At 49.8% G+C, this 22132-nt stretch overlaps 1 protein-coding gene across 2 annotated transcripts in view; it reads left to right on the top strand.

Annotated features, from left to right (window-relative positions):
- The window catches only part of dennd5b (DENN/MADD domain containing 5B), a 61065-nt gene extending 40095 nt beyond the window's left edge, over window positions 1-20970 (top strand). The window contains exons 6-23 of one of the 2 annotated variants that reach the window (XM_084447823.1): window positions 1431-2063; window positions 5573-5804; window positions 7801-7951; window positions 8095-8185; window positions 9670-9801; window positions 10296-10448; window positions 10785-10866; window positions 11566-11641; window positions 12127-12255; window positions 12569-12690; window positions 14104-14249; window positions 14978-15019; window positions 15455-15573; window positions 16052-16239; window positions 16339-16421; window positions 17577-17703; window positions 18022-18196; window positions 18375-20970. In XM_084447823.1, coding sequence (XP_084303949.1) covers window positions 1431-2063; window positions 5573-5804; window positions 7801-7951; window positions 8095-8185; window positions 9670-9801; window positions 10296-10448; window positions 10785-10866; window positions 11566-11641; window positions 12127-12255; window positions 12569-12690; window positions 14104-14249; window positions 14978-15019; window positions 15455-15573; window positions 16052-16239; window positions 16339-16421; window positions 17577-17703; window positions 18022-18196; window positions 18375-18558 — 2865 coding nt within the window. In that variant the 3' untranslated portion in view covers window positions 18559-20970. The remainder of the gene's footprint in view (window positions 1-1430; window positions 2064-5572; window positions 5805-7800; window positions 7952-8094; window positions 8186-9669; window positions 9802-10295; window positions 10449-10784; window positions 10867-11565; window positions 11642-12126; window positions 12256-12568; window positions 12691-14103; window positions 14250-14977; window positions 15020-15454; window positions 15574-16051; window positions 16240-16338; window positions 16422-17576; window positions 17704-18021; window positions 18197-18374) is intronic. The other variant, XM_084447824.1, reaches the window with a different exon arrangement.
- The last annotated feature ends 1162 nt before the right edge of the window (window positions 20971-22132 follow it).

The following is a 22132-nucleotide window of genomic DNA, read 5'->3' as shown; positions in this document are numbered from 1 at the left end:
CCTAACGTTACATGATGATGGAAGGATGGTGCCTCAGTCTTTATTGCTTAATGGGAGTGTAGGGTTTATTTCAAAAGAGGCACCCCGCAGAACATTTTGCCTGGGGACTCCAAAAGTCTAGAGCCGGCCCTGCTGGAGAGCCAGCTCACCCAACGTATGTTGGCCGGCCCTACAGGGCTGAAAGTAGCTAAGAGAGAGGAGAGGCAGAATGTCTCTCTCTAAGAGGGAGGGAGAGAGAGAGGGATGGAGGGATGGAGAGAGGGAGAGAGAGAGAGAGGGAGGGATGGAGAGATGGGGCGAGGGTTGGAGTTTGAGTGGCAGAGTTATAGATTACTCTGGAGCTTTTGGGAGGCGAGGCTGGAAGCCCGTTATACAACTGTAAGCTGCCATTTGTGATGTTTGTGTGCGTGTGTGTGTGCGTGCGTGTGTGTGTGTGTGTGTGTGTGTGTGCACGTCTGTGTATGTGTGTGTTTCTGTGTGAGAGCGAACACCTCCCTCCCTCTGTGTGTGTGTGTGTGTGTGTGTGTGTGTGTGTGTGTGACAGACTTGAGTGGGTTTTCTGCATCTCTGTGGCGAGGTATCGGTTGGTGTGGGTGGAAAGAGAGATTTGAATGTGTGTCAATGTGATTTATGTGCTGGATGTGATTTTGGTGTGTGTGTGTGTGTGTGTGTGTGTGTGTGTGTGTGTGTGTGTGTGTGTGTGTGTGTGTGTGTGTGTGTGTGTGTGTGTGTGTGTGTGTGTGTGTGTGTGTGTGTGTGTGTGTGTGTGTGTGTGTGTGTGCACGTGCGTGCGTGCGTGCTTGGTTTGTTTAATCCTGGATGGTGTCACGACTCATGCTAATTCCATTATATCAGAGTTGGGTTGTGTGTGCTCCGACATCGCTATCATCAATCACACAATGGCCTGGGTTCCTCATTCTCCAACCCACAACACACACACACACACACACCTCACTCTAAATCCAATCTGTCCTCAATATGCCTGCTTTTTCATCAGGCTTTACCTGGGCGCACTCACATAGCCCCGGGTCCATTGTCAGTCTGGTACTCACCGAGCTCTCATCTCAGCTACTCAACACCACTCAGGAGATCACAGAGGCGTTCGTCCTCTGTGGCGGAGTAGGGTTTAGTCGCATTCGAAACCCGCACTTCACTCGTCATTCCATTATCAAAATGATTCGCCATCGAGAGAAATCGATTTCAGCATTTGTCTAGGGACGACGATCTGTTGATTTCCCCCCAAAAACCTCTCTCTCTCTCTCTCTCTCTCTCTCTCTCTCTGTCTCTCTTTCTCCATCTGCAGGCTAATCTGTGTTTCGTGGACATTGACTTGTTTGTCTAGGGAGAACGATCCGTTGATTTCCCCCAAAAAAACTCTGTCTCTCTCTCTCTCTCTCTCTCTCTCTCTCTCTCTCTCTCTCCATCTGCAGGCTAATCTGTGTTTCGTGGACATTGACAACCACTGCATCGAGCTGCCCGAGGACTTCCCCCAGTTCCCCAACAAGGGCGAGTTCATCCAGGAGCTGAGCGAGGTGCTGCTGCACTTCGGCCTGTCGGCACACGGCGGCGCCACCACCCCCCCGCCGCCAGCGCTTCCGACCGCCGCCACGCCGCAGACCACCACCACCGCTGCCGCCGCGGGGGGGCCGCGCCTGAAGAGCCAGGCGCTGCGTGAGCTGGAGGACGACGGGCGCAACGGGAACCTGGGCGGGGAGGAGCTAGCCGTGCTGGAGCTGCTCCAGGGCAACGCCACCCTGGAGAGGCTGCAGGCCCTGGCCGCGCGCACGGGCGTGACGGTGGCCGCCCTGAAGGGGGTGGGGGGCGGGGCAAGGAGGGCGGCGGCCGGGGAGAGGCAGCAGGGCGAGCAGGGGACGGGGGCGGTCGGGCGGACGGCGGCGGAGGAGGCGGAGCTGAGGAGCGCCCAGCTGAACGTGCAGCTGAGGGAGGTGTTCGCCGGCCGCTTCACCGCCATGTTCGCCGACTACGAGGCATTCGTCATCCAGAGCGCCCCGGACCTGGAGTCCTGGCTCACCAACCGCGAGCAGATGCACAACTTCGACAAGGTGAGGCCACGCTCACGCACACACTCACACACACTGTCTGTCTTTCTGTCTGTCCATCTCCCTCACACACATAAACACACAAACACACACACATGCTTATACACACACACACACACACACACCCACACACACACACATACACACACACTCTGTCTGTATCTCTGTCTCTCTCACACATATAAACACATACAAGTACACACACACACTCTCTGTATGTGTTTCTCTGTCTCATTCACACACATGAACACACACACACAAACACACAATCTCTTTGTTTTTGTCTCTCTGTCTCTCTCACACACATAAACACATATATACAAACACATAAACACATGCACACACATGCATACACAAACACATATAAACATTAACACACAGATACACATACACACACACACACATTGTGCATCAAGACTGCAAATGTGTTCAGAGACCTGTGTTTTGCGATTGGGCCCGGTCTGTAGGGAGCACGGCCAATTGCCTTCTATTCTATTCTACACTGAGACGGAGCTTGTCTGCCCGACGCCGCCTATTTCCATATGAATAGACGAGACAGCGCAGAGCAAGCCAGAGAGCCGGCGTCGCGAATCACAGTCTCACTGGGGAAATACGCGCACATGCGCCATCGCCGAATAGTAATTTGCCTTAGAATGAGAACGCTACAATGAGCGCGTGCGTACGTGCGCGTTTGTTTGTGCGTGCGAGAGAGAGTGTGAGTGTGAATAGTAAAAGGTGCAATGGTGTGCATGTTAAGAGCTTCTTATGGGTCGATCTAGACTTACAAAATAACAGTTCCCTGTAACAATAGTATAGTATAATATAGCTGCAAGCAGCGATGTGGGGGCCAAGCGGGACGCACGACCAGCGCATCAAAGACAACAAGCAAAACATGTCAAAAGCCAGACATTGTTGAACAGGATTCGATCTCTGTACCTGCTGCTTGCAAGGCCGACAAGCTAACCACTGTGCTACGCAGGATGTTGCGAAAGTGAACCACCCTAGTCCACAAGGCATGTGAGCCTTCCCTAACCCCGTGAGTCTGAGTCCTGAGCACTTAATTAATATCACCTGGCAGGGTTGCTTCCTCTCGGTAGAGTGAGAGGGGGGGGTGTCGTTGTTTAAATTGGCACACAGCGAAAAGTATACATAGCATAGCTCAACTATTTACTTCTTCAGAATCCAGACAATCACGCGAACATTTCCATGTATAAAATGTCCTTCGGTCTTCAGAAGTGTAGGAGAGGTGAAGAGTTAGAAACAGTTTGAGATTCTAGAGCGAAGAGAGATTTTCTAGAGCGTGGCTCCATTGATTTCAATGGAGGGGGGGGAGTCATTATTCGAACTGTCCCAGAGTGAAAAATATACATCGAAAAGCTTAGCTTTTTTGATTTTATGAATCCCAAGAGTCGTGTGAACGTTTTGATATATAAAATGTGTATGAGCTGTGAGAATTAGAAGAGGGATGGCAGTTTAGAAAATGTGTGACTTTTTCCAAAAACCTCTGAAACTGGTGAAATTGTGCAGAGGACAAAAAGTGTTTCTTTCATTCTGCAATCAAACAAATGAAGTAATAATGAAACCATGGGGTGTTTTGAACTCGGCATGAGCCAGGGAATCCATTGCTACCATCATTTTGAAGATTGGCCATACAGTTCAAAAGTTACTGGCATAAACGCAACTCCAACTTTGACACGCTGGTGGCGCTAGAGTGCACGAGATGTCAACGTAAGGCTTGGTGACAGATGTCATGGGTGTGTCCCGGATGAGTGTGCCAAATGTGGTTTTGATAGATTAAAACATTACAGAGATATGACCCCAGTTCCTGTTTTGCAGCTTTTCGGCCAATTTTGATTGGCTGTCACGAGAGAACGCAATGGACAATCAAAAATCCCTGTAAGACTTTTGTGGACATCGGTCTATAGATTGTGCATACTGCGTGTGGTGCAGATTGGTGAAAAAACCTAGGAGGAGATACATTTTGAGTGTTTTACACTAAATCCAATATGGTGGGAAATCCAACATGGTGGAAAATGATGTCATAGGGTGCGTTGAACTTGGCTTGAGCGAAGGAATCCAACGCTGCCTCGTTTTTGAAAATCAGGCTTACAGGTCAAAAGTTGCATGCACAAATGCACCTCCAACTTTGACAGGTTGGTGGCGCTAGAGCGTTCAAGCTGTGGACATGGGTCTTGGTGAGAAGACTTTGGGGACTGTCATGAATGAGTGTGCCAATTTTCCCAACTTTTTACCATACGGTTCTATGGGCTGCCATAGACTCCAATGGCAGAAGAATAATAATAATAATAATAAGAAAAGGTACAAGAACAATGGGTGCCAGCGCTTAGCGCTTCGCTGCTTGGCCCCCAAATATAGATTGTAGCAATCACACCAACAGACATCTCACTTAGAGGAGAAGCGCTGGCCTGATGCGCCAGATGGTTATGCATGCTTCCACTCTGGGAATCTCTGGGAACTCTCCGTAAGAAACTGCTTGGAAAAGGGCAGGTACTTTCAAAACTACTTGGGCAGGTGATTGGATGAACCGTCTGAACAAAATCTGAAAAGGTCTTATCACTTCAAACGCTCCTCGCTGTCATAAACACGCCCAGCGTAGCTGTGTGTATTTGAAATTCCTCAGAACCAGCGCTGATTGGCGAGATCGTTTTCCGATCGGGCTCAAAATATATCACCATGGGGAGGAAGCGGGGAGGCCATCGGAGCGGAGGTGGTTAGAGCTAGACTAGTCTTACCGGATGTAGGTTTTGGGGAAAAGCTTTGTCATTAGTTTATTACTGCCCAATCAGTGGCGACTGAATATTTTGTCGGCCCAATCAGATTCAATCCAGACTACGTGAAACAACAACAACCCCGCCCATGACTAGTGTGATTGGTTTAAAGAAACACTGCATTTTTGGGGTGGTAATGAGTGCAGCCAGACCTTTCTCCAGCGCTGGCACAGTGGAAACGAAGCGTGGAGAGACAGGCCTGGCTGTGCGGGGCTAGAGCTGGACACATCTTCTCGTCCTCAGACTAATTCCTTTCAGAAAGCTTGATACTGTGTCTGCCCTAGGCTGGGAAGCTAACCTGTTAGGGCCCATTCATACTCTGCGCAAGCTACACTAGCGCGAGCTACGCAAGGTGACATCATACATCCATGGGTGACATTTGCACGTCCCTGCGTAGCAGCGCGCGTCATGCTAAAAATTGTAACCTAACGCAAGCGCAAGTGTTATTTCCTGCAAACCGATAAAGGCGCTGACGCAAGGCAGCAACCCCCACGTGCTAAGAGGGTACCAAAATACTAGCGTAGAGCCCGCGCTCACAGCCACCTCAGCGTAGCTTGTGTTGAGTATGAATCAGGCCTTACAGTAGTTGGAGGGCTGGGCCGGGACCCTGGGTCTCCCGGGAGACAGCGCACATGCACACGCGTGCGTGCATGTGTGTGTGTGTACCTGCCTACGAGCGAGCGCTAACGGTGCGCTTCCCCCGACCGACCGCCTCCCTCCCAGGCCTCCTTCCTGTCCGACCAGCCGGAGCCCTACCTGCCCTTCCTGTCCCACTTCATCGAGACGCAGATGTTCGCCACCTTCATCGACAACAAGATCATGTCCCAGTGGGAGGAGAAGGAGCCGCTGCTGCGCGTCTTCGACGGACGCATCGACAAGGCCCGCCTCTTCAACGTCAGGGCGCCCAACCTCCGCTCCTCCAAGTACCAGCGGTGCACCATCCTCAGGGAAGCAGGTGAGTGTGGTGGTGGGGGGGGGGGGGGGGTCTTTGTGTGTGTGTGTGTGTGTGTGTGTGTGTGTGTGTGTGTGTGTGTGTGTGTGTGTGTAGGCGTGGGCGTCCGTGTGTGTGAGAGAAGGAAAGAGAACTATGATTAAAGGAAAAATATATAACCACATATAAAAGGGGAGTGGAGCCAGAGAGAGAGGAAGAGTGGGAGAGAGAGAGAGAGAGAGAGTGGGGGGAAGGGGGGTAGAGAGGAAGGGGGTATTTATTGGCAGTTTGCTGGCTGACTAATTGACTGACTGGCTGACTGGCTAACTGACTGGCTGGCTGACTGGCTGGTCGGCTGGCTGGCTGGCTTTCTATTTGTCTCTCTGTCTCTGTGTGATTATCTGTGGTTCATTGGTCTTTCTGGCTGCCCGTCTGTCTGTCTGTCTGCCAGCCAGAGAAGGTCAGATAGGACTCCACTTACATTACGTACAGAGGCCTGAGCCATGCATACCACATCAATATCTCTCTCTCTTTCTCTCCTCTATTTCTACCTGCCCTCCATCATCCCCATCTCCACCTGCCCTTTCTCTCTCTCCCTCCCTCCCTCCCTCTCTCTCTCTCTCTCTCTCTCTCTGTCTGCTCTGATAGGACCCACTCTCTATTTCTCTTTGTCTCAACCCGCTCGGCACTCTCTGGCTGCATATACACACAGACACACACACACTCTTCTTTGTTTTGGCGAGTGTCTGGTCAGGCCTTTTTTCTTTACCGCAGCCGGTTGGGCTCATTAGGTCAGTGATTGCTGCTGAATATGCAGATCCAGCTCAGAAAGCCAGACGTGTGCGTGAGCGTGTGTGTGTGTGTGTTACTTCATAGTGGGGGCACGGCGTCTGGTTTTAATGGGGTTAGGGATTTGAAGGCCTAATTGCTAGAAGAGGGTGGAGCTCAATCAGATGTGATGATGCGTGCAGGTGCCCCATTACCCGCACGCCGAACGAGAGCCACACCGAGACGTCCCCCGCCGTCACCGACCAACTCTTTTCTTCTGTTCAATTTCCTCTCTTTTCCTCCGTTCAATTTCCATTTCCTCCAAATCGCTCCAATGCCCCCCCCCCCCCCCCCCCCCCCTTCACTCCTTGTCATTCTTTCTCTCTCTCTCTGATTACCCAGAGTTCCATTCAGAGGTGCAGAGTTTAGTCAGGCACCGAGAGATCCCTCTAGCCCACAGAACACAACAATGCTCGGTGCTCGTGGGCTCTGTTTTGCGTGTAGCTGCTTGTTGGAAATAATGCACAAAGGATGGAGGTGGAGAGAGAGAGAGAGGAGGACTGAGAGAGAGAGAGGGGAAAGAGAGAGAGAGAGAGGAGGACAGAGAGAGAGGATGACGGAGAGAGAGAGAGGGACAGAGAGAGAGGGGGAGAAAGGGGGACAGAGAGCGAGGGAGAGAGAGAGAGGGAGAGGGAAAGGGAGAGAGAGGCAGAGAGAAGGAAAGAGAGAGAGATCAGCAGGGAGAGAGGAACAGGATGTTTACAGATTAGAAAGGGACAAAGATAAAGCGGGTGAAGGAGAGAGAGAGAGAGAGAGAGAGAGAGAGAGAGGGATAAAGAGATTGAAAGGGGTTGAAAGAAAGACAGAGAGGCGGGAGGATGAAAGGACAGTGCAGTGTGTTCTGGACTTAATTGGACAAACAGACACCTTTGATGAGTCGCCAGGCTTTCAGGGAGGGGGACAGGACAAGCGTGTGTGTGTCTGCTTGTTTGTGTGTGTGTGTGTCTGTGCTTGTTTGCGTGTGTGTGTGTGTGTGTGTGTGTGTGTGTGTGTGTGTGTGTGTGTGTGTGTGTGTGTGTGTGTGTGTGTGTGCGTGTGTATGTGTGCGACTGTGTGTGACTGTGTGTGTACAGGTCTTTTTTATGTTTGTCCTCTGAAGTATAGCTACATAGTATGATGCAGGACTCAGTCTAATCCTCCTCCTGCTTGGTTGTCACCACCCCCCACCCCCCTCCCCCCGCCCCGCCCCCAGCCCAGGCCATCGAACAGCGGCTGATGAAGATCGACCACACGGCCATCCACCCCCACCTGCTGGACATGAAGATCGGCCAGGGAAAGTACGAGCAGGGCTTCTTCCCCAAGCTGCAGGCTGACGTCCTCGTGGCCGGATCCACCAATAACAAGTTAGTAGCCAGGGACAGCCAATGACGTGCTTGGATACTGAAGTAGCATACTGTACAGAGATTTAGTAGTGCGTATATGGACTGTTGCAACAGGTGTGTGTGTGTGTGTGTGCAACGGTGTGTAACATGGTGTCTGTCAACAGATGGTCCAATCGCACGGGTACAACGCAGCGCAGAAAAGACCGCTACAGGCACCACTCAGAACACCTGACTCTGGACAACGACCTCAAAGAGGTACGGACAAAACACCCTCTCTGTCCCCTCCTACTCCTCCTCCTCCTCCTCTTTGTCTTCTGTTTTTAGTAGCATGAACCTCTGTTCTGCTATTCCTCTTTTCTTCTGTCTCTTGGTTTGCTCTGTCTGTTCTTCTATATTCTTTAGTTTGCTTTTTCACTTTTTTATGTCTTTGTCTTCTTAACTGATCTAATGTCAGTCTTCAACATGCCGTGGTTTCATCTGCATGCTGCCTTCTCTTGTCTGTTCTGTTCTCCCTTCGTTACTTTTCGTTGGCGTCGCGTCCTCTGGCGCCGGGTGTTGTGGGGGTTTGGGCCGTACCATCCCTCAGCAGGCGGAGGGGTGCCTGGTCCTGCAGAACTCCATGGCGTTCTGGGAGTGGGACAAGGCCCCGGCCCCACCTCTCAAACCGCCCAAAAAGTCGGCGTCCGCGTGCTGCCTGGTATGTGGGGGAGCTGTCTCTGTGATGGACCCCTCCCACAATCCCACAATCCCCCACCCCCCAAAAACTACCAGAGAGCCCCGATCCCCAAAAGCCCCAAGCTCCTTAAACCACTGCTTCCTCCTCCACTGAACTCAATTATCACACTCGCTCCTGCTTGCTCAAAAACACCCTCATTCCCCTTATGAAACAAAAATATATTGTGATATATTGGAAAATATAATGTAATATATCAAACAAAACATTTCCATATATAGGAAACTAGTGGTTATATGTTCCAATATCCAGCAATATATGAAAAGCGTCAATTCCTTATGTATTATTCAATATACAGTATTATGTATGTATCATATATTATTCTGTATATTTCCTCCATATATTTTACATACTATAATTTATTGACAGTTATATAATAGTAAGTAATATATTTTCTTTGCATAAGGGTGACCTGTGAAGACTGACCAGCACCTGACGTGTCAGTGATGTCGAGTCCAATGGCACTAGCTAACATACTGACATTCAGTTGATATCAGCCCAGCTGTGTTGTGTTTTATTTTTGAACGTTTGAGCCCAGTAGAGAAGGACTGAGATGAGAAAGGAGTGACTGAATCCTAGCGGACAAGTAGCAGACGACATGGCTGTGAAAGGATTCAAATTGAAACTGCCAGTGTGTGTCACAGAAATGGAGGGCTTCACACCTCAACGCTCTGCAAGGAGACGTTCAGGAAAAAACTAAAGGACTCAACGCCACAGTTCCCGAAACGCCACCCCCCCCCCCCACCTCCCACTTCACTGCCAGCCTTGTGACTTGTACCTCCACATCATCTCTCTCCCTCTCTCTCTCTCTCTCCCTCTCTCTCTCTCTCTCTCTCTCTCTCTCTCTCTCAAACACACACACACTCTCTCACACATTTTCTCTCTTTCTCTCTCAGGAAGAAGCACACACACTCTCGCAAAAGTGCTATCTAAGAAGCACACACACACACACACACACACACACACACACATACCGTGACTGACGTGTGTTTCTTTTCTCCATCAGAAGTACATGCAGGACGCGCGAAGCCTGGGGAAGAACCTGAGGCAGCCCAAGCTGTCCGACCTCTCCCCCGCAGTCATCGCTCAGACCAACTGGAAGTTCGTGGAGGGCCTGCTCAAGGAGTGTCGCATGAAGGTACACACACACACACACACACACACACACACACACATACACCAAAACCTCTCTCCCTCGTATCTTACTCTCTTTCACCCCCTAAAAGCCATATCTGAAAAAAGCATAACAGAAAGAGGAGAAGGACAACGGCTAAAAGGCGTCGTCCAATCAAGTTGACTTCTGTTGTGTTTCCGGGCAAATTCCTCCCTAATGACACGTGTCCTGATCACATTTGAATATCCGCTTTTAAAAGGTTGAGACGAGCATGTTTCTGTTCCTGGGAGGCGGATCAAAGGGCAGGGGGATTCACCCTCAACACTCTAGAAGGTGTGGGGGGGGGAGAGGGAGGGAGAGAGAGGGAGAGAGAGAGATAGAGAGAGAGAGAGAGAGAGAGCGGTACATACTCAGAGAGGGTGAGTGAGATGTGTTCCTATCGACTCTATTGCAGTGCATGTATATTCATAGTGTGGGTGTGTGTGCGCGCGTGTGTGTGTGTGTGTGTGCGTGCGCAGACCAAGCGTATGCTGGTGGAGAAGATGGGGCGCGAGGCGGTGGAGCTGGGTCACGGCGAGGCCACCATCACAGGTCTGGAGGAGAACACGCTGATCGCCAGCCTCTGTGACCTGCTGGAGAGGATCTGGAGCCACGGGCTGCAGGTCAAACAGGTCAGTACTCACACACAGACACACACACACACACAGACAGACACAGACTCACAGACTCACAAACACACAGACACAGACTCACACACACACACACAGACAGACTCTCACAGACACACGCACGCACGCATTCACAGACACACACACAACCACACACACACAGACACGCTCACACACACACACACACACACACACACACACACACACTTTGGTGAGTCACAATGTACAGTTATTGCATGAAGTTCAGAGATTATTGCCTTCAATCCATGATGCTCTGCGGGCTGTGGTGGATGAATTGTGTGTGTAGTGACCTGTGACCTCTGACCTGTGACCCTGCAGGGGAAGTCGGCCTTGTGGTCTCACCTGCTCCACTACCAGGCCAGAGAGGAGAAGCTGGCAGAGCAACAGACAGAGCCTCCAGGTAAAAACACGTTCATATTCTACTCAATACACAGTGTTAGCCTGGAAGCCAGACTTCATCACGGAAAAAAAAAAAAAAGTTTTCAAAATAGTCTGGACTTCCAGCTGCCCAGAACTATTTGAGTTTTCACAGAAAATGGGGCACCAATCAGGAGACTGCATTTTAACTGCTGTTCCGCCCCCCAAGCCCCGGATTGGTTCCCGTAGATGATGACGATAAATAGAACAGGTCAACAGGAGTCTTGTTGAAGCAACGATTAACGTTAGAAGAATAAACACAGCCATACGTGTGGTTATCGCAGAAATAGACTCAATAACAACAAAGAAGAACAAGAGTATGCACTAGTGGAGTTTCTCAGCGGAAAAGACGCTTTCACTGTTCTTCCGACTGGATTTGGCAAAAGTTTGATCTATGTTTTGGTACGCTGATTGGCTGAAGGAATTTGTCTGTCAAATACTCCCGCCCACTCAAATCACTCCCACTCAAATCGTTCTGTGCGGCTTGAAGTCCAGACTCTATTGTGAATAGACTTAAACTTAGACTTGAATAAACTTTTTAAACTTTTTTTTTTTTCACGAGGAAGTCCGGCTTCCAGGCTAACAAAGTGTGTGTTTAGTGGTCACCTACAGACTTTCAACACTCTTTTTGAATGGTATCAACTGGACGGCTGATTGTGTGTGTGTTGTCTGTCTTCCGTAGTATCAAACGAGAGACGGAAGTCTGAGTCGGCGATAGGGCTGCCGTCCCTGCGTGTGTCTGTCATACAAGATATGAGGTATGAACTCCTACTCAGTCAGACGGTAACAGCTCATACAGCAGGTGCACTGGTTTAGGTCTGAAGCAGAGGATGTCAGCTGGATAATTCTCTCTCTCCCACTCTGCTTTTCTCTCTGTCTTGCTTTATCTTGCTTTGCTTGCTGTCTTTGTCTCTGTCTCTCTGCCTTTCTTTCTCTCTTTCTCTCCCTCCCTCCCTTCCTTCTCTCTTCCTCCCTCTCTCTCTTTCTGTCTCTCTACCTTTCTTTCTCTCTCTCCCTCCCTCTCTTCCCCCCTGTGTCTCTCTCCTGCTCTCTCTGTCTCTCTCACTCCCTCCATCCCTTTCTCTCTCCCTCTCTCTCTCTCTATCCCTCCCTCTCTCTTTTCCTCACTCTCTCTCTCCCTCTCTCTCTCTTTCTGTCTCTGCCTTTCTTTCCTTCTCCCTCCCTTTCTCTGTTTCCCTCCATCCCTCTCTCTCTCCCTCCCTCTCTCTCTCTGCCCCTCCAGACATATTCAGAACATGGGGGAGATAAAGACTGAGGTGGGCAGAGCGCGGGCCTGGATCCGTTTGTCCCTGGAGAAGAAGCTGCTCTCTCAGCACCTCAAACAGCTGCTGTCCCGACAAGCCTTAACCAAGTGAGAACACACACACACACAAGTACCGAAACACACCTACACACACACACGTGCGCACAGGCACACTACTACAGAAAGATACACAAACACATACAAGCACTCGCTGAAACACACCGCATACACACGCACACATACTGTACACACACACGGTACTCATTTTCCCGAGCGTATCTATGTGTGTATGACATGGTTGATGTGTGTATGACGTGTGTGTGCGTGTGTGTGTGTATGTATGACGGTGTGTGTGTGTGTGTGTTTATGACGCGTGCCTGTATGTGTGTTTATGATGTGTGTGTGTGTGTGTTGTGCACAGGAAGTTGTACAAGCGTTATGCCTTCCTGCGCTGTGAGGAGGAGAAAGAGCAGTTCCTGTTCCACCTGCTGTCCCTCAACGCCGTCGACTACTTCTGCTTCACCAGCGTCTTCACCACCATCAGTAAGTACAGGAACCACCACCCAACCTCGGCCTAACCACAACACAACGAGGACACAACCCCAAATTCAACCTGAACTCACCTTAATACCACAGCATGACCAGGACACAACCCCAAATTCAACCTGAACTCACCTTAATACCACAGCATGACCAGGACACAACCCCAAATTCAACCTGAACTCAGCTTAATACAGCAAGACCACCAGCGTCTTCACCACCATCAACAACACCAAATTCAAACTAATCACAGCCTGAACTCAACCTAATACCACAACCTTACCTAACCACCAGTGCTCATTTTTGACAACCTCTGATTTCACCCAACCACAACTTCTCTGTGTTGTCTGTAGAAGGCTAGTGTAGGAGGAAAGTTAGTGTAGGACACTAGGGATGTGTTGTCTGTGGAAGGTTAGTGTAGGACACTAGGGATGTGTTGTCTGTGGAAGGTTAGTGTAGGACACTAGGGATGTGTTGTCTGAGGAAGGTTAGTGTAGGACACTAGGGATGTGTTGTCTGTGAAAGGCTAGTGTAGGACACTAGGGATGTGTTGTCTGTGGAAGGCTAGTGTAGGACACTAGGGATGTGTTGTCTGAGGAAGGCTAGTGTAGGACACTAGGGATGTGTTCTCTGTGGAAGGTTAGTGTAGGACACTAGGGATGTGTTGTCTGTGGAAGGTTAGTGTAGGACACTAGGGATGTGTTCTCTGTTAGAGGTTAGTGTAGGACACTAGGGATGTGTTGTCTGTGGAAAGTTAGTGTAGGACGGTAGGGATGTGTTGTCTGTGGAAAGTTAATGTAGGACACTAGGGATGTGTTGTCTGTGGAAAGTTAGTGTAGGACGGTAGGGATGTGTTGTCTGTGGAAGGTTAGTGTAGGACGGTAGGGATGTGTTGTCTGTGGAAGGTTAGTGTAGGACACTAGGGATGTGTTGTCTGTGGAAAGTTAGTGTAGGACGGTAGGGATGTGTTGTCTGTGGAAGGTTAGTGTAGGACGGTAGGGATGTGTTGTCTGTGGAAGGTTAGTGTAGGACACTAGGGATGTGTTGTCTGTGGAAAGTTAGTGTAGGACGGTAGGGATGTAACTTGGATCAATGACCACTGAGCTATTGGTATGAATAAATCATGAGGTTACAGTATGTAATGCACATTTAATCAAAGATTTAAAAACACCATACATTATTCAGAGGGTGGGGGCGCGTACCATGTAAAGGCTAGTCCTTACCGCAGCGGCGCGGGTTCGAATCCAACCCGGGCCTAGTTGCTGACTGTCTTTCCCGCTCTCTCCCTCCTACTTTTCCTGACTGTCCTATCTGGGAAAAAAAAAGTTTGCCTTGAAGTGGAGCAAGCTAAGGTTCTATTTCTCACACACACATACAAACACACACACACTAATAATGTCCTGTTTGTCCCTCTAGTGATCCCTTACCGTGCCGTCATCATCCCGATCAAGAAGCTGAGCAACGCCATGACCACGTCCAACCCCTGGGTGTGCGTGTCGGGGGAGCTGGGAGACTCCGGCGTCATGCAGATCCCCAAGAACGTCCTGGAGATGACCTTCGACGTGAGTGTCGCCTTTCAGCTCTGACGACCCCCCGAGAGACTGATCGCTTGGGCTTGGTCCATGGGTTGTCTGGGCGTTGTCGAGGGGTGGTCAGGTGTTAAGCATGGGTGATCTGGTGAATGTCTGTTCTGTTTGTGTGGCATGAACTAATGCACGTCCTGGCTTCTCTTTCACTCATTCACTCTTTCATGGTCACGCCCACACCCCTCCCCCCCCCCCCCCCCCTCTCTCTCTTTCTCTCTCTCTCTCTCTCTTCTTGGTTGCTCACTCCTCCTTCTGTTTTCATTACCTTAGTGTCATCAACACACACACACACACACACACACACACACACACACACACACACGCCATCTGCTCAGATGACCTGCCGGTAACCAAAACAAGCGACCCCCTCCTGTCCTTCCTCCTGGTCTAAAGGACTGCGTGCACATCTCTCTTTCCAGTCCGCCCTCCGCCCACTGTCTTATTGAGTGTCAGTGTTAAGTGGCCGTGGACAGTGGCCACGTTCGGGACACGCGCACACACACACACCTCTGGTGCTCTCTAGACGGTGTGTGTGTGTCGGTAACCGGCCAGTGTTGTCGTTGTCCGTCCACAGGCTCACGGTCCAGTCACGTTGTCCACACACACACGCACACACACACACACACACACACACACACTGCCATCCGTGCTGTCATTCAACCATCCATGTCTTAACCCCTGTCTCCAACCCCCCCTTACCCCAGTCTGCTTTCAGGCCTCACACGCACATCTCCGCCATGTTCAAGGTTAGAAACAATCACCCCCCCTCCTCTCATCCTCCACCTCCTCATCTCTCATCTCTCTCTCCTCTCTCTCTCTCTCTCTCTCTCTCCCGGCGGGTTAAGGAAGAGAACTGTATTTATCTAGTTGATAAGTTAGCTAGATTTGTGCAGAGCTATGCCCGTGTCCTTCCATGCCTTTTACAGCCTAGCCCGCCAGTAAGAGGGTGAGGATTCAACACCAGGCTGGTGTTATTTCAGTCCATCGACTTGCACAGTGAATGTCGATGTTGTTTTACTGTGGTTTACTGTGGTGTTGGTCCCTCTTCCAAGCTCTTCTTATTTGTGTAGTTTGACGCATTGTTTTTGAGCAGTTTGCCTCCTCACTGAACCAAATGCAAGCTGTGGGCTCGATGCTAACTGTGTGTGTGTGTGCGTGTGCGTGTGTGCGTGTGTGTGCAGTGTCAGAACCTGGGGAAGCTGACCTCGGTCCAGCTGGGCCATGATAACTCGGGACTGCTGGCCAAGTGGCTGGTGGACTGTGTGATGGTGCGCAACGAGATCACCGGGCACACCTACAGGTGGGTCTCTCTCTCCTCCGCTCTCTCCATCCGTCATCACTGCTCTCCCCTCTCTCCCTCTCCTCTCTCTCTCTCTCACTCCTCTCTCTCTCTCCTCTCTCTCTACCTCTCCTCTCTCTCTCCCTCTCTTTCTCCTTCTCTCCTCTCTCTCTCCTCTCTCCTTCTCACTCTCCTTCTCTCTCTCCTCTCTCATCTCTCTCTACTTCTCTCTCTCCTCTCTCTTCTCTCCTCTGCTCTCTTTCTCTCCCTCTCTCTCTCTCTCCTCTCTCCTTCTCTCTCTCCTCTCTCCTCTGCTCTCTTTCTCTCCTTCTCTCCCTCTCTCTCTCCTCTCTGTTGTTAGCTCTAACTTCCATCCCCTCTTCCTCTCTATGTATTTCTCTCCACCCCCTTTTCTGCCTTTGTCACTCACTCTCTCCTCCCCCCTCCTCCTCTCCCCTCCTCTCTCTCCCCTCCTCCTCTCCTCTCTCCCTCACCCCAGATTCCCGTGTGGGCGGTGGCTGGGGAAGGGCGTGGACGACGGCAGCCTGGAGCGCGTTCTGATTGGTGAGCTGGTGGTGCCCAGCGGTGAGGAGGAGTGTGGGCGGGGCTGCCGCACGCCCCCCATGCAGCGCTCGCCCTCGCAGACCCGGCGCGTCAGCATCACCTCACTGGCCGGGCGAGGATACAGTGAGTGTTGGGGCCGCCGCCGCCGCCATCATCGTCATCACCATTGTTATCGTCACCAATCACAACGGTGGTTTTTAACCCCCATCTCTTCTTTTGTAGAGCCGACCTCGGCTCAAATCCAGGAGGCCATCGGAGAAGCGGTCAACAACATCATCAAACACTTTCACAAGCCGGAAAAAGAGGTGTGTGTGTGTGTGTGTGTGTGTGGGTGTGTGTGTGTGTGTGGGTGTGTGTATGTGTGTGTGTGGGTGTATGTGTTCTTCTAGAGAGCTCGTCTTGATGTTAATATTCTTTTCTGATAGTAAAGGGCTTGTTTAATAGGGTGACTATTGACTGCTGTAGATACGGGACATTAATAGTCTGGGCAGCGTTCTTGTGTGGGAAGAATATCAAGACAGAGCATACCTGTTCCTCTCTCTGTATCTACTCCCTCTGTATGTCTCTCTCTACGCTGGTCTCTCTCTCTCTCTCTCATTACATTACAGTCATTGAGCTGACACTTTTATCCAAAGCGACTTACAATAATAGCATTTTACGTAGGAAAATCCAATGTACAGTACTACTACTCGCCAGAACTCACAAGTGCATCTCCTTTCTACAACAAGTGACTAAGAGCACAATCCAGTGCTGAATGCAAAGTGCAAGAATAGCATTCTAAAAATACAGTAGGAGCTTAAGAAGGAGGACTGTGGTAGCACTTTTATCCCTTCGTCTTTCTCCCTCTATACTGTATGTCTCCTCTCTCTATCCCCCGTTTTCTCTCTCTCTACCCTTCTATCTATCCCTCTCTCCCTCCTTCTTTCTCTCTCTCTCTCTCCTTCTCTCCCCTCCGTCTCCCTGTGATGGCAGCGTTCATTATGTGAGTTTGTTTTATGGCTCCAGAGCGCTACATTATAATGCCGTTTCTATTGATGGCCCGGAGGAAGTTGATGTTTTAAATGTCTTCCACAGAGACCCCTCCACCGGGCTATAACTGCCCCTGTCAGACGGAGAGATTGAGGGGGAGAGCCTAGGATAGAGAGGGAGAGAGAGAGAGAGAAAGCCCTGGAGGAGACCATTAACTCAGCATGTATAGCCTACATTAGTGTTGAACCAGTGCAGTAATAACATAGCACAATCAGTCATGTACTCTGTAAGGGTGCTAGGAGAAGTGTTAGTAGGAGAAAGTGATAGATTGCGACTGGGTGTTAAGCGCCTAATTAGTTAGGCCCGCTTGGTTAGGCCGGTGTTCTTTATGGTAGAATAAAGCGTTTGTGCGGTGTTGTAATTGCTTGTTTTATATGACTGGTTCTCGCCAAGTCACAGGTTGATAAATCTCTGTCCATCCCTCTCTCCAGAGGGGCAGCCTGACCATCCTTCTGTGTGGAGAGAGCGGTCTGGTCGGCGCCCTGGAGCAGTTCTTCCACCACGGCTTCAAGTCGGCCCGCCTCTTCCAGAAGACCATCTTTGTCTGGGACTTTGTGGGTGAGTGTGTGTGGAATGTGTGTACCCCCTACTGGCAAAACCTAGAAAACTGCCCCTTTTCCCCAACAGACAGTAGAGAACAAATCCTTAGGATCTGGCTCCCTCTTGTTGTGAAATGTGGGAAGTGTTCCCCTTAGTACCTCAGTAGTCTAGCGATGCCAGACTTTCGAGATCTCCGCCTCTCTGCCATCGGAGTTGAGCACACTATACCTGGTGAGGAACAAGGGAAAATCCACTCTCTTGTAGACTCCACTACGCCTGACCGTCAGCTGTAGATAAGGAAGATTCAAACCCCCCACCCCCCTCCCCCCTCCACAGAGAAAGCCGTGGCGTTCATGGAGTCGGCCGACCAGATGGGCGACATGCGGGTGACCGCCGAGCCAATGGGGATGACCTGCCACTCGCTCTGCCGCTATGTCGCCGCCATCAACTCCACACCCAGGAGCATCGGGAAGGACGGCAAGTTCCAGCTGCTGGTGTGTCTGGGGGCCAGGTGAGTCCCCAACACGGCGCCCAACGGAAACACGTCGATGGCCATATTGTAATCAGAGTCTCGCAGAAATCGCACATCAACGTGATACAAAAAAGCCGGCGAGCGTTTTAAGAGAGATCGCAGCTGGTGACTGTTCTCTCTCTCTCTCTCCGCTTCCTCCCTTTCTCCGTCTCTGCAGGGATCGCCTGTTGCCTCAGTGGCTCCCCCTGCTGGTGGAGTGCCCGGTGATCCAGCGCATGTATGAGGAGACCGCGCTGCTGAGGGACCGCACCACCGTCAACGCCCTCATCGGCGTCCTGGAGACCCTCCGCGACTTCCCCATCACCCTGGAGGCCTCTCTGGTCAAGGGAATCGACCTTTAACCTCTAACCCCCCCCTACCCCCCCCCCCCCCCCCCCGCCCCATCTCACTGCTGGGACTTGGCAGTCAGGACTATATTACCCACATACCGCCCCTTCCTCCACCACCGCTCTTGTTTCTTTTCACCCTCCGCTGTTGCCGCAACCCGCTTCAGCTGATTGGCTCTGGGATACGTCAGGTGACCACGGAAGGGGGAAGTGGAGACTGAGGACTTGAGAAAGAGCACAGGGACAGGAGGAGACCCTGTCCGCTACCAAAGCGACACATTTCCATTGCCTCTGAACAAAGTGGCTTTCGCTTGGGCTCGTCGACGAGTTAGGGCGGATGCAGTATCATTATGACTTAGCCTGTGGTTTTAAGAGATCCTTTTTGACATTTAGTACTCGACTGTTTTAAGAAAAGAGACCTTGGGTGTTTCCCGCCCACATGTGCAGCCTCCCATAGCTATCCCTCTCATGGACGCCCGTTGCCTACAGGATGTGATGGAGACCCTCGCCGGTCTGTGTTCTCTCTCACTTCCTGTCTGCTGGACCCCGCCGCAGTCGTTGTCATTAGCACGCATGCCTGTAGGTCATAGTAGGCCATGAAGTGCTGAACGCAAAGACGATGGTGGCGTTTTGTCCCTGCCGCCTCTCCGTAGTCCTCTAGACTGGAGACTGTGGTTGAGAGCTAGCACCCGGCGAACAGATGATGATGACGATCATGTACCACTGGATTCATGCGTTTCTGCACCAAACTGAGCCGCCGGTTCAACATGGCTTTGTGATTTAGTTGAACTTGGACCCGACCTTTGCACTGCATTGTGATTGGCTGAGGAGATCCTGACGGACAAATCCACTGTGCTGGGTTAGAGGGGCGTGGCTAAGAGGAGGCGGGAGCTATTGTCTCGAGCTGCATGGACATTCCTACCAAATGACAGGCAAGAGCCTGACTCGGTTTTGAACTGTGTGTGCGTGCGTGCGCATGTGTGCGCGTGTGTGTATGTGTGTGTATGTTGGTGTGAGTGCTTGCTCCTCTAATTGTATTTTTGTATTAGAAACTGTAATGTTCAAAGTATTCAAACCCATCTTCTGGTTTCTGCCTCTCACTCACACAGTGCTGATCGATCTGTGTTCTCAACAATCCCTAATTAAGGGAGTCTGACCACTGACAAGCGTGTTGTGTTGCGATTCCTTACAAGCCTTCATGTGTGATTAATGTGAAATACACTGGAATACAAAAGATAGCAATAAGAATTTATTCAGTCCACTGGAGCCCAAGTTCCACTGTACTTATCATTAGTGACTCTAACCTACTCAGTAGTGAGTGTTGAAATGATGGTTTGGTCCTGTAAGTGTTAATTCCTATAAGATCTATTTCCAAACAGTTCTGTTGCCAGTGATACCATTTCTGCGATACCATCATTTCTGCGATAAAAGGTGTAAATACTGCATTTTGTGCATGTTGATTATAAAATGTAGACGTGTATTTATTGTGACTCCCCCTAAAAATGAATGTCCACGTCAAGAAGTAGAGTTGAATCCAAGAAAAAGAACAACAGGACAGATGGCAAGCCCCCTCTTCTCAATATTGTTTTTCTCCAGTGTTAACTCTTCGAAGGAGAGAACGACCTGTAACCTGCAGGTTTCGCTCTTAATGGTTTGATTTGATGTATTTATTCTTTTAAAACTGTGGTACATACAGACTAAAGAAGGTGGTCTGTCGGGTGCTTCGGATGCAAAGAACCTGTAACTGGAATTGCTAAAACTGTACCTACAGACCAATTTGACCACGGGTCTCTCCTGTATCCCCTTTGAGTCCCATTTGACCAGGGTTTGTTACTGTGTTCCCGTTGTCTTTTATGACTCCTGTGTCCCGGACTCCTTCAGTAAAAGGGACAGTCTGTGTGACCGACCGGCTTACTGGCCGTCTGAGACTGTGACGTATAGTTGTCAGAACCCAGGAGGGAGACAACTCTAGCAGGAGCTGAGAGGTCATCTCTGCATTCAAACTAACCCCTGCATGCATGTTGCTTCTGGGATAGTAACTATTTTAGCACGCCTATATGCTACATGTTTCACACCCAAGGAAACATGCAGGATGGACAGTGTCATTTCAACAGCTCTGACTCACCGAGTCATTTCACAGGGTCATTTCAATAACTCTGTCTTAGGGAACGGCTTCTGATCTGATATGTTTTCCCCCATCTTTATGTTACTGTACTTGACAAACCCACGCGCGGTGCAACAGGGTTTATCTCACCGAGTGGAATTCATGTTCTAACATTACAAGGCAATGCTACTTGAACCTTTAGGCCTACCTTTCTCATGGCTGTCCGTGTGAACGTCAAGTACTCTCCTGTGGAAAGGAAACCAATGGAATGTTATGCCTGTGAATTCATTGTTCCGTTCTCATATTTATGATGCATTTCATTAAAAACTCAGTCTGTTGATAACTCTTCTCTGCATTTCTTCAGTTGGCAGTAGTACAGCGTCTCCTGATCTCCACTGGTCCCATGTGAACGTCCCCCTCAATTAAAACACATGCATTTGTTCCCCCCAATAAAAATATAGGACTTTTGTTTTGAAAAATCGCTATAATGTTACTCAAAAACCACAATCAATGCGCCCGACAGGGGCAGTTTTTTTTTTTTTTTTACTCCCACATATGAGCTCATACAACCACTGAATCTTTTGTGGCAAGCCTAAGCATTCTTGCCACACGCAATCTCATGTAATGAGCAGTCAGGGTTTATCAGTCTGCTGATTGGGTAACACCTCTGACACAAGCACCAAATGAGAGAAAACCTATACCTCAAAGCCCACTGCACACTGTTTCACACCGGTTCTGAGTAAACGTCGTTCAACCCGGAAAATGTAGTAAACGGTGCACACGATTTTCAGATTGAACTCACCCCGAGCAAAACGTTTGCACTCGCAAGTAAAATATTTGAATTTGCAACCAAAACGTTTTTGATTCCCGATTTATTTTTTACTTGCAATCATTTTTATTTTTTTTTGTAGTGTGGAAAGTTTTGCTCTCAAACCTATTCTGTTTGATAAGGTATGATCCACTTTAATAATCTTCTGGTGGAAATTTGCTCAGGCACTGCTATAGAGTCTGATGGCTGTTGGCACAAAGGGAACGCCTGAACCGCTCTGTTTTGCGCCTGGGAGGGATGAGCCTGTGGCTGAAGGTGCTCCCCATCTGCCACAGCAGGGTATGGGAGCAATACCTCCATGGAGCAATTAATGGCGGACTCAGGGGGAGAGGCAACAGCCCCCCCTAGTGCCCCCATGGTTGAAAATGTTGCACTAAAGTGCCCTCTCGAGTGGCAAAAACGAGAGGACGTGGGTTGGAAATAAATTATGGTGGTATCTATGGAGTCAAAATGAGGCCAGAAAGCATTGTAAACGTAAGTGAAGTATTGTAAACAAAAACATATGAATTGTAAACGTAAGTGAAGTATTGTAAACGTAAGTGAAGTATTGTAAACGTAAGTGAAGTATTGTAAACAAAAAATATATAATTATTACTTAATTATTAAAAAATAAAATAAAAATTGCATTTACAATACTTTTTTGCGTTTACAAAACC

Source organism: Borostomias antarcticus (genome assembly GCF_949987555.1).
Source record: "Borostomias antarcticus genome assembly, chromosome: 13".
NCBI lineage: Eukaryota > Metazoa > Chordata > Actinopteri > Stomiiformes > Stomiidae > Borostomias > Borostomias antarcticus.
Note: the sequence above shows the minus strand (reverse complement) of the source record. Positions and strands in the feature narration are given on the sequence as shown.